Source organism: Lissotriton vulgaris, chromosome 1_1 (genome assembly GCF_964263255.1).
Source record: "Lissotriton vulgaris chromosome 1_1, aLisVul1.2, whole genome shotgun sequence".
Classification (NCBI taxonomy): domain Eukaryota; kingdom Metazoa; phylum Chordata; class Amphibia; order Caudata; family Salamandridae; genus Lissotriton; species Lissotriton vulgaris.
This window is the reverse complement of record NC_141685.1, coordinates 922,288,614-922,301,253: the sequence shown is the minus strand read 5'-3', so window position 1 is coordinate 922,301,253 and position 12,640 is coordinate 922,288,614. Positions and strand designations below refer to the sequence as shown.

Here is a 12,640-nt window from a genome sequence, read left to right as displayed (position 1 = left end):
CCAATCTCTCAAATCACTTATTTGCATTTTCTTGGTGCTCTTGACTCAATCCATGAACCCTGGCGGATCTCTGTCCCATAAGGTTCACTTCTGGGTCCCTTTAACTCTACATCATCTCTCAGCAATATCATCAGTTTCGTTGGCTCCCAACCAATCAGCTATTTGCAGAGGATGCCCACATCTTCCTCTCGTTCTTTAATTTCACTATTCATATCCAAACAGATCTCAGCATTCCTTATGGACAGTCATCACTGAATGGCAGTTTATTCATTGATGTCAAATTCATCCAAAATGGAAATAATCAGTATTGGCACCTACCTCCCTTTCCTCAACTATCCATAGCCCTGCCTCACCAAATAACAGGCACCATGAACTCAGCATCGTCAGACTGAAACCTACAGAACACTTCAATGAATATAGATACGTTTATCTCCAACAGGGATTAGTAATGCATATGTATAAACTATGCTCAAATATTTCATTTCACATATCCAAGACACTGCTCTCCTGAGCAAACTTGACAAAAGTAACCATTTACATGTCTAGCTTCCCGTATATTCTTTAACCTCACTGGATATAGTACTATATTTTGCTGCAAGAACTTGTCACAAGAACTCCCCAGACTCACCCACCCTGCAGCACCGCCACCATCAGATCTAGTTAGAAGAAAAAATGGTGCTCTATATCAGCTACTGATAATAAATTGCTCATCTCAAACAACCTCTCTGTAATCTTGGGCCGCTACATGGTCACAAATAAAGAAATTAATCTGCCGTAGGCAATTAGGTTTGCATACTGATCATCAAGTTATTTTTGGGTGAAAGCTATGCAAAACATTCTATGTTTTAGGCGGAGGCCTGCCAGGTGTTTAAGACAATACCTTTATTTTAATGTCATTCCCTGTACCACCATTACAAATAAAGGAGTACTGGCATATAGTGAACCCATATTACTAGGTTGAGGCAGAGACAAGCAGAATAGATTTGAACTCTGTAGCTTTAGGGTCTTTCTTAGAAGCTCCCACACAAACAATGCTACGATATTTGAATTTCAAGAAGACCATCCCAGACAGGTTGATTTGTTGGGGTAGCTGGAGTTGGAAGAGGTGGTTTCGTAGAAACATTTAGCAGTCTGTGTTTTCTTATTTCAAGAGCAAAAGGTCATTTGGACGCCAAGATTATTACCTGTGAGCAGACATTGTACACTTTTCCACTACTGTTAGCCACAATGATGTAAGACTATGATCCAAAACAGATCTGGTCTGATGACCTCAAGTGTCAGTGCCATTCAGAAAGCTGCAGTTCTCCTTCATCCAGCTATGCACATGTTTCAGACAAGAAGTGATGTTTTTATTCTAGTTCTCCTTGCTCTCAATGAGGCTGGAAATAAACATCCACAATTTACAAAAGTCCTCCCTACATAGAATTGGTCTATGCTACTGTATTACAAATATTCATCATACACATGTGCTCAGATTTCTATGGTGTATAATCTGTTGTCAACAGCGGCTGTGTCCTTTCACACAGATTTTTTTGGAACAGGCTTTGGTTCTAAGCCTCAACCCACTTCCCAACATAAATCAACAACCCACAGCAGGTGAACTCAGCCTTTCTCTTGTTTAACTTGAAGTAATATTTCTGGTGCACTATATAGCTTTCAACATGCACAATCTTACTTTCCTCCAAGGCATACACTGTTTTCATGCTATACAACCTCACATGTACACTAAGTACATTCTCTAACTCTGTGCCGCATATGTCTACGATGTTATCAGTATGTCACCAATGATGTCACTGAATATGTCACTGAGTAATGTAACATGTGAGGTGAGAAGCAGTACATGGTGAGGAAGGATGTTGTGGTTAGCGCAGTAAACTTTAACTGGGGAAGTTCTGTGTTTTTTGGGGTTTTAATACATTTGTTTCATCTTATTCCTACACCTCACTAACGTCACTTTAATTTGTGTTTTTTTATGGATTTTTCTTTTTTTAAACGTGAGGAAAGATCTTAATACTATAAGGAACTATAAAGTCACTTTTACCTTTGGTTTTGTCAGCTAATTTCTCCCCTGCTGAGCCCGGCCTAAATTTTCAATCCCTTCAAGACCAACTGGAGCACCTCTTTAAACACAAATTTCTCAAAAACGGCAAAATTAATTAACAAAAAAAAAACCCCACAAAAAGTGCACTTTGAGTAAAGTTCTAGCTTTATGCCAAATTTGATGTAATTCAGATCAGCAGTTTTTTGGGGATTGGAAAGCAAATTTTCCTGTGGGAATTAACATGATAAATCAATGTATTTGGACCCTCTCCCGTTTTTCCCCTTTTTCTTGGCCCGTGGTTGAAGGATAGAGTGCCTGCAATATGCGGATGATATTGTTCTCTTCAGTCAAACGTCAGTCCTGCAACACAGCATGAATGCTGTAAAAAACTACTTGAACGAGCGAGGGCTAGAGCTAAGCTTAAATAAAACTAGAGTGGTTCGGCTGGTTGATACCACATTAAAAGTAATTCAACTGGTTTTTAGAATTCAAAAAGGTCAAGGTTGTTACCACATAAATATCTAGGCATCAAATTGGAACATGAAATGGCCTATAAACGTCATTTAGCCACTATGCAGGCTAAAACAGTGTAGTTCGTTTTTGGGTTCAAACTACTGAAAAAGAAACCAAGCTGTCTGTCATTTATCCATCTATTTACTGGAAAGTGCGCACAGCTAATGCCAGCGGTGGCCTACAGCACAGAAATCATGCATGGACGTGAAATAGTTACATTCACCAAGATCCAAACAAAAGTATACAAAACTGTTTTCCATTCCAAAAAACAGCTTCACAAACCCAGGTACGTCTAGAGTTTGGCTTTCGGAACAAAAAAAACAATCACTTCAAACCAATAGTGCTTTTGTCAAACTGTGCGCTTCGATAGGGGCTCCATTAACAATCTTTGTGTAAGCTTGAAATTGAGGAACATCTCAGTATTCAAAAAGATCATGGGGAGAATACTTAAGCTAGGCCATTGAGGTGAAGGAAGTGGCCCTTAGGGGCCACCCAGGTTATTTACAACCTCCTACTCGCCTTCTACCAAATGAAAAGTCGGTCAGACAGTAGAGGATACAAACCAGCACTTTAGTAATACTCTGCAGAGGAGTCCAATCTGACCTGATCCCGAAGAAGTCTGCCGAGGGACTGGCCCTCCAACAGTCTGCAACGCAGTACCATTCCTCCAAGAACCCCCCAAACCACGCCCACAGTGGAACGTTACCAGTTTAGGCCGAGCATGAACAAAGAAAGCACAGATGAATGGGCTACTACCTGCTAGATGGGTACCCACTATCACAGTTTCAAGTTTGTTCTGCCTAGTCTCAGCATCTCCTAACGTGGGAGCAGAGCTACACACATGGATAGGTATGCAAAGGCATAATGGCTTATTCATTAGTAAGTCAGAAGGCAACCTTGAACTGGAAAGAAAATAATAACTAAATACAGTTTAAAGCGGAGGCAAGCAAGACAAATTACGGGGCCTAATTCAGACACAGCCTAACGGGTATTGCAAAATACAAAATGGAGTCACACTTGCTAACTGAAGCTTTGTGCATTACAAGGATAACTCAGAGGGTTGCATAACGTGAAAACAAATGCGATCTAATTTAGCCGCAAACTGCTAACCTACTATGGCACGAAACAAGAATATAATGAGAATAAGGTCTCTCAAACCTAACAGAGGAACTAGGCATGCAAGATGTGCCACAAATTCCTTTCCAAGAAGACGGCATGCCTGGACAGTGATCAACTCATACAAACATTTGAGACCCCAGGAGTATCTTTCAGCACATTTTTCCCAGGCCTTAAAGCAGCAGTTTATGTTACATTGATTCGGGATCATAGACATTAAATATTTCATTTCATCTTGCAAAAACGAGCCGCAAAACTAAAATTGTAGGCTTTACAGATAGATGCAAGCGACATTAGTACATATTTTCTGTCTATGCCTGGTGCCAGAGCCACAAAGGATAAAACTGCGGAAACCAATATTCGTAAATCTGTAAATTCGCTCCTGCAGGCAAGTAGTAATCACTTGACTAAGCGGTTCCTCAATCCCCCTAGCCTACAATGGTCTCCAATTCCTAAAACCGCTTCTACAAGAACTGAACCTGTGAATGAGCAAGGGCAGGCTACTCTCAGGAGCATTCAACAGCACAAGTCACCTGCACTTTACAACCAGCTTCAACAGAACACATTAAAAAAAATACCTAAAATGGTTTAATCAAAAGAATTGGGCCAACGAGGACAGCAAGGACAGGCTACTTTTAAGAACGTTGGTTTGCACAAATCACTTGCACTTTACAACCCGATTCAAGGTGTCTATATTTGCACTAATTAATTGTACTCTACAACACTCAAGAAGGTTTTTTCAAAGAATAAAACTAGCCTCTGTAAACTACAGGGAAGGTGCCAAAGGCAAGTTCAGGTCCCGTGGGCACTTACATTTCTACACACAATAAACTCAAATCTTGGAGATTTTTATTTTGCTGATTTTACTGTAAAGAAAATGTTTATGCTTTTCCTTCACTACCACAAATGAGTGTATTAGAAATGGTTCTTTAATTGATGAGGACCGTGTCAAGGAGAAGCTTTTTAGGTTTTTCGCTTTTGTATTTTAAATTAGTGTATCAGAAACTTTTTTTTAACTGTATGCAATGTTTTTTTTATTAACTATGCAAATAAACTTGATAGATAAAAAAAACTTTCCAAAAAAGAGAGGAAGTGGATGTTTTAAAAAAAAAAAATTTTTAAGTTGTGTGCAGACTGGCGAAAAATATAAAACTTATTAGCAAAACAAAATTATGGAAGCTTTGACCTAGCAACAACTACACAGTGGTGACTGCTCAGTTGCATCAATGGCCTCTTGTGTGCCACTCCTAAAAAATACTTCTAGAGACGCCACTGATCATCTTAGCGCATTTATCCAATCTCTCCAATTGGGTTTGTGATTCACTGTATCATGCAATACAGGTAAATCAAGGCGAATAGGCCTGTACTTGGCTTGATCAGTTTCAGAGTTACACCTCTGATAACTTTATCGCTGATTTAAAAAAAAAAAATATATATATATATATATATATATTACCTACTGGCGATAGCCAGTAGGTATATATAGTTAGGATTTTTTCTCTATGGAACTTTTGAAAATTCTATGCCTAATAACTTTGGCGTTTGTGGACGGAATTGGCTGAAATTGTCAGGAAAATGGCACATTTTGTTTCTGAGCAGCTCCTGGAAATTTGGGGGGGGTTCGTCAAGGGGGGGCCGAGAAAAAAGGGGGGTCCCAAAACGCGTTTTTCCCATGTTAATTTCCATAGGGCGGTTGGCCTCACTTTTAGCCCGAACGGCTGAATGGATTTCCACGAAACTTGGCAAAATTGTAGGGACTGTTAGCCCGATGTGCCTTTGCTAGGTCTCAATATATGTGCTTCAGTGAATTTTGAGAAATTAACGTTTAAAACAAGATATATATCTGTAACAGCGCTCCGGGCAGCGCTCCGGTTCGCGAACTTTTCGCGTATCGGAACTTTGCGAAGCGAAGCTGATTGGCTCTCCGGTGTCTGTCAACATTCTAAACAGTCTGGAGCGGCCGCCATCTTGTCTCTCGGTAGGATCGAGAGACAAGAGGAGGCCAAAACAAAGGGGGAAATGAAGGAAAGGGGGCAAGGTAGACCCCTTCTGACCCCCTAGGATTGATGAGGGGGATATTATAGAGCCACGCCGGGCCCAAAAAAAAAAAAAATAATAATCTGATTTTTTCGCCGTAGAGACGCGTCTTGGTACGCGAACCGGGCAGCTAACCGGGCAGCTAACCGGGCAGCTAACCAGCAGTGTAACGGGAGTCTGAGGAGTAGCTGATTGGCTGTCAACATTGTAAACAGTCCGGAGCGGCCGCCATCTTGTCTCTCGGTAGGATCGAGAGACAAGAGGAGGCCAAAACAAAGGGGGAAATGAAGGAAAGAGGGCAAGGTAGACCCCTTCTGACCCCCTAGGATTGATGAGGGGGATATTATAAAGCCACGCGGGGCCAAAAAAAAAAAGAAAAAAATCCGATTTTTTCGCCGTAGAGACGCGTCTTGGTACGCGAACCGGGCAGCTAACCGGGCAGCTAACCGGGAAGCTAACCGGCAGTGTAACGGGAGTCTGAGGAGAAGCTGATTGGCTGTTATCATTGTAAACAGTCTGGAGCGGCCGCCATCTTGTCTCTCTGTGGGATCGAGAGACAAGAGGTGGAATATAAAAAAGGTGTAAATGAATGAAAGGGGTAAGGCAGACCCCTCCTGAACCCCTAGGATTGATGAGGGGGCTATTAAAGTTCCCTGGGGGGTGAAAAAAAAAATTTGATTTTTCGCGGTAAAGGTGCTTCCTGGTACGTTAACCGGGCAGCTAACCGGCAGCGTAACGGGAGTCCGACATATTGTGTTTTTTGAACGTTTGTGATATGTGCACGTGTGGATTTTGTCTAATTAAGGTTAAAAATATATATATATATCTTTAAGCGTGTTCTGGCGCGCTTACGTTTTGGGTTTGGTTTGCGCTGCAGAGACGATACGTCACGGTTATGCGATGCATCATGAGGCGTCTCACGGGCTACGTGATACGTCACTTAATAAAGAATATATTTTACCGCTATAGATATTAGCTTTTAAAAAACCAATGAAATTCACAGAAAAAAACATAGGTTATAGACCATATATAGTTAGGAATTTGCATTTACAAAACCTTGAAAATTCACTGAAAAAACCATAGGTTATAGACCATATATAGTTAGGGATTAGCATTTAAAAAACCTTATTTTATTTGCACAAAACCATTGAAATTCCATATATAGTTAGTTGCACTAACTATATATCGCGGACCCGCAATCCACTGCTAATGATGTCACATATTACATCATTCATGACATGGTCAGTGACATCACTGATGACATCACTGATGACATCTCAAATGACATCACTGATGACATCACTGATGACATCTCAAATGACATCACTGATGACATCACTGACATCTCATTTGACATTACTGATTACATCACTGATGATATCATTTATGTGATAATACATCTTCAGACTCTAATATAACCTTAGATACACTCAGTGTAAACAGGCACTCACAGACTGTCACACATCCATGGAGTTACTCACACACCTAGTCAGTCATGCAAAGAATCAATCACATCTCCATTTCCTCAACTATACAGTTATACACACCTTACTTATTCAAACATATACTAACACATATTTACTCTCTTATACAATCCTTGATACAAGATCACAATGATTCATACAGCCACTCTCACATTCACTGGCTCTTATGTTCAGTTATTTATATATGTCAACTCTCACATGGAGTGTGTTTTACATATGTACTTACTTTGACATGTAGAACTGAGATATCCATTCACTCACCAATATACTCATGCACACAGTCAACTGTCCATACAGCTGTTTCTACATGCACTTTTGAACCCATACACCTAGGGAATCAACTGCTCACACATCTATGCACAGAGTTATACACCTCCCAGCCACCCACACACATACTCAGTCTCCCATACAAATACTTGGGCAACCATTCAATAACCCATATAGTCACTGATATAGCTACTGATTTAAACATGCAGCAGTTTACAGAAGAACATAAATAATGATTGCCAAATTAAGACACTTTAATCACTAACCCATGCACTCAGTGAGACACATTTAATCATTCTCTCATACAGTCAGTCATGCACCTACTAAATCCTTCATCCAGACACTTATACATCCACTCATTCTTCAATATGTAAGACATATTTTAACTTTACAGAAACATACAGTCACCGGGTGTTGTCATCAGTGATGTCATCAGTGATGTCATTTGAGATGTCATCAGTGATGTCATCAGTGATGTCACTGACCATGTCATGAATGATGTAATATGTGACATCATTAGCAGTGGATTGCGGGTCCGCGATATATAGTTAGTGCAACTAACTATATATAGAATTTCAATGGTTTTGTGCAAATAAAATAAGGTTTTTTAAATGCTAATCCCTAACTATATATGGTCTATAACCTATGGTTTTTTCAGTGAATTTTCAAGGTTTTGTAAATGCAAATTCCTAACTATATATGGACTATAACCTATGGTTTTTTCTGTGAATATATATATACATACATACACATACACACACACATTTCCAACCTAATTAAATAAATTACATATTTTGATTATGCATTAATAATTAGTAAAAGTGCCCAGACTCCACGTAAAAACATTCTAATAGCATTTGGCTAATAGCATTTGTGCAGCTGAATGCCAAAGTTAGAAGAATACATTTATTTTTAAACAGGCGATCTAGAGGCTTTTTTCACAATGAATTGCATAGTGCCTCTTAACACTCTTTAAAAAGATCCAGGTTTAGATGTAGACACAGAGAGTGGTACCCACTGGGTGGTTACAACGACAGCCGTGTTGATGGCGATGTTGATTGTATTTAGTATTTACACAAACGTCACAACACAGGATAGCAGCAACCCTGACGTTTCCAAAGCTAAAATGTTTTACAAAGGTGTAGCCATTTTAGTTCTCACACAACACAGGTTGCTATTAATAGTGCAATGAAGAAATCAAACCAGAAAAAAAAGGTGCTCGAGATAGTTTGCCTCTGCAGTCTTACCTTCATTATTGGCGTAGTTATCTGTGAAAGATAAAAGATGGGTCAGAATCCATTCACATTAGCGGATGCTTGTGTGTTTTAAAAGCCAAGACTTTCCAGAACATTTCCCCAAGTTCTATTCCTTTCTTTTATGACTGGACCGGATATTAATAAAAAACAACGGCATTTGTGCAGGAAGGTGTACCAGCAACCAACAAAATTAATTCAGACATCAAAAAGACAATTATCCAAAATATATCAGCCTAGTGAAATTAAAAGCAAGAACCTATACTCTGCTTTTGCTTAATTACATGACATGTTTGGAAAATTGTGAAATTACACTTAATTACAAGCAATGCAAATCTGTTAATTAGCTCTATTCTGTATAGCGAGATGTGCACACTCAATTTTTGAAGCAAGGAAGGTTTCGTGGGAAAATAAAGCTAAAAAAACACTTTGTGCAAAAAAAGCTCAAGAAAAGTGCCGCAAACTAATGTTCATGCTCTAGTTGTTAGTGCTGTTCTTGGGATATAATTTTGGCACAAACAGCCACGCAAATACTCAGTGGTGTAATTTTAAGATTTTTGTGTAACAACTGTATGTAAAATTCACAAAATGACGTTAAGTACACCACCGCAAATTCTATTTTACCCAGGCCTAGTCCCGACTACCCCTGCACTTACCTTTGTCAAATCCTTGCTGTTAAATTAATAAATCACTTCTCTATGCGCAGCCTTTCAAGTACTTGCCCACACATCTACTCTCCCCTTACACAAGTTACACATTTCTCCCACATAACTGTGCCTCATACTTCACCTCAAATATCTAAAAAATCCAAACTAGCCCAGCAAAGCTTCACTAAAGTGCATTTGCTGCATCTACTTCATCGTTTACCAATCACACTTTACACCCTTTCTCTCATGCTCTCTCTTTTCCTTCTACTACACATCTCTTGCAGAGGTAAATCTATTAGCAAAACGTCAACCCATAATGCACCTCATCACCCCTTCAGGTTCCTAAACCTTCACATCAGAGCCCCTTTTATGGTGTTACAACCCACACAAATGATCCGCACTGTGATAAGTTGGCCTGGTATATGCTGTCCGCTAATTAAAGTGTGCACCTTGCACCTGTCCAAACGACCCTTATGATGTATGAGGTCACAGATTCTTTAGAAAGCTATCCTAGTGGTAGCTGTGGACAGTAACCTTCAGGCTTAATCTTGAAGGAATGAAAAGAAGCTTGTTTTACAAGAATATTACCTTTAGTATCAATTAAATGAAAGACCACACAGTAGTTATTAAAATATTTGTATATATATATATATATATATATATATATATATAACACTCTCGTATCCTCTACATGAGGATGCAACACAAAGCACACAATACTTTAGCAAAGAAACAGTTGTGAGTAGCACAATACACAGTGGACTCCAGGGGGAGACCAAACCATATACTAAAATAGTGGTATAAGAACCACGACTTAAGTTGACAGTGTCTAGAACACGTAGAATCGCGGGGAGCCCAAGGAACCACCCTAGGTGAGTAGATAGGGACCCCATAGAGGATGGGTGCAGAGTGCTAACACGACGGCGGGCTCCGTACAATTATATGGGGAAGTTGTGGTTACAATTTTAAAGTTTAAGGACCCTTCTCGTGGATTTCGAGGAAACCTTTTGGAATTTAGGAGATTAGAGAGCCACCCCAGTGGATACTGGAGTACCAAAGATACCTATCCCAGGGAAGCCGGGAGCATAGGTCTGAAGTGGTGCCGGAAACTGCTGCCGTTTTCAATGGGGAGCTTTAAATAAGTGATGCTGCCAGGAAGTAAGAAAGCGTCCGTTGGAATCCAAGGGTGGATTTGTGATAGAAGGAACCTGAAAGCAGATGGGACAGAGTCTGGGTCACTTCAGGGTGACCAGGGGCTCGGTAGACGAATGCCCACCAATGTTGGGTGCTTCAGGTGCAAAGAAGGGATTCTTCACTCTGCAGCCACGAGGACCAGGAGACGTCGAGGACGACCAGGAGCTGAATGCGAGCTGTCCCATGATGGATGTTGAGCGCTGAGGGGTCAATGTCTGGCTGGAGCACCAACAAGCCTTGGTAACAGCAACCCACACAGGAAGGTCAAGCAGGTTACTGTGTGGACCAGCAAGGTTCAGGGGATTGAGCAAGATCACAAAGTACCAGCCCACAGAGCACTAGGTGCGAGGAGGCCAGAGTTTTTTGGTGGAAATACTGCTCAGGATCAGGACTACACGAAGTCCAATGCACAAGCTCAGGAATCACCAACAAGCATAGGCACTTGCAAAAGTATGCAGTACACAGAGGTTTGGGTTATGCGGTCCCCACGAAGGAAACTGGCCTCAAACTCTGAGGGCAGCTCAACCTCAGGCAACATCTGAACCCACACCCTGTGTTGCTAGAGTCTTTTGAGTTTGCAGGAGCTCAGGATCAGCAGATCGGTCAGTTGCGTTACGGTGCTTATTAATGTAGGGGAGTGACTCCTTCACCCCAAGGGAGATTCTTCAGATGTCCTTAATGCTCCACATGTCCAGCATGGAGCCTGTATGGTGCACGGGCACATACAATGCTTTGGACGGAGAGGGAGACAAAGTTGGGCCCATTCGAAGTCCAGCAAAGTCCAGATTGTCCAGGCGGTCGAAGGTCAGTGGTTTCTTGTTCAGAAGCATGTCCACATCAAAACTAAGGTCCTGCAGCCAGGTAAGCCCTTATGTACCAAAGGAAGAGGGTTGGACAGATTTAGGGGACAGGACAGAGGGGAGATTACTCGCATGCCCTTTGTCCAGTTTCGCACCAGAGCAGGAGCCAACGGCTCCCAGAAATGATTTGAACTGGACTATTCACAGGGACACCAAGTGTGCCCCAGATGCAGACTTTCAGGCACTTTGGAAGTGCACCCAACCAATCCCAGTACACTAAATACTGTCTGGGAGGTGGTCACACCTCCCTGTGACAGGATGTCTATTGTCCTGCCTTCCCCTGCTCGAGCTTGGCTCTGCAGCTGAAGGGCAGAAATGTGTCTCTGGTCAGCAGCAACCATTTTGGGTCAAGAAGGCTGGCACCGGAAAGACCAGTGACCCCACGAATCTTGCTTCAGAGGGTGGAATCATACTTCCCACACCGATTACTGGCGTGGAGGTATGATTCCAAGGTGTTTGATACCAAACATGGCATGTTTTGTTTCAGCCGTTTGAGATAGCATTTACTGCGAGGTTATAATGCACCTCTACCTATATGTCTGGCTGAGTCACAGACAACACGAGAATGGTCTCCAAAGGCTACAGAGGGGCTCTGCTCATGCAGGGTCACCATCTCACATAAAACTCTGCCTTCAGGAATGTTAAGGCCTGCTACAGGGGTAACTTATGAGTTTTAAGTGTAGTGACCTATAGATATAGTGAACCTATATCTAAAGTAAGTGGTGCAAGCACCAGCATACACAGGTTGCAATGGCAGACCTGTAGTTCTATTTCGCATGGCCTCATCAGTGGCAAAATACATGCTTCAGCACATGAGGCCTCTAGGGTACCTATGCCCTGGGTACATGTGTACCATATACTAGGGACTTATAAGGGTACCTCAGTATCCAATCTGGAGTGTACCAACGTACATAACATACAATTTTACGCAGAAAGCAGATAGACTGGGATCCCGATTAGCAGGATCCCAGTCAGGCTAGTCAAAAACAGTATAACATCCAGCAAAAAGTGGGGGTAACCATAAGAAGCAGATCCTACTTTCCTACACTCACTTATCCAACTTCATATTCTCCACCACTTCTCATCTGTTATCATATCCTTCTACCTCTCTGTGGTATCTTATACTGTATATCAGATTATACCTCTGTGCCTGAATCCGCTCGAAACTGGTTCTCATCCTCTCTCTAATCACTCATTCGCATTTTCTTGGTGCTTTCCTCTCAATCCA

The 12,640-nt window shown here is 41.4% G+C and overlaps 1 protein-coding gene across 2 annotated transcripts in view; it reads right to left on the bottom strand.

Annotated features, from left to right (window-relative positions):
* The window catches only part of LOC147748172 (butyrophilin subfamily 2 member A2-like), a 154,928-nt gene that overhangs the window by 85,652 nt on the left and 56,636 nt on the right, over positions 1-12,640 (bottom strand). For both annotated transcript variants that reach the window (XM_086959079.1, XM_086959080.1), the window contains exon 5: positions 8,706-8,726. In XM_086959079.1, coding sequence (XP_086815205.1) covers positions 8,706-8,726 — 21 coding nt within the window. The remainder of the gene's footprint in view (positions 1-8,705; positions 8,727-12,640) is intronic.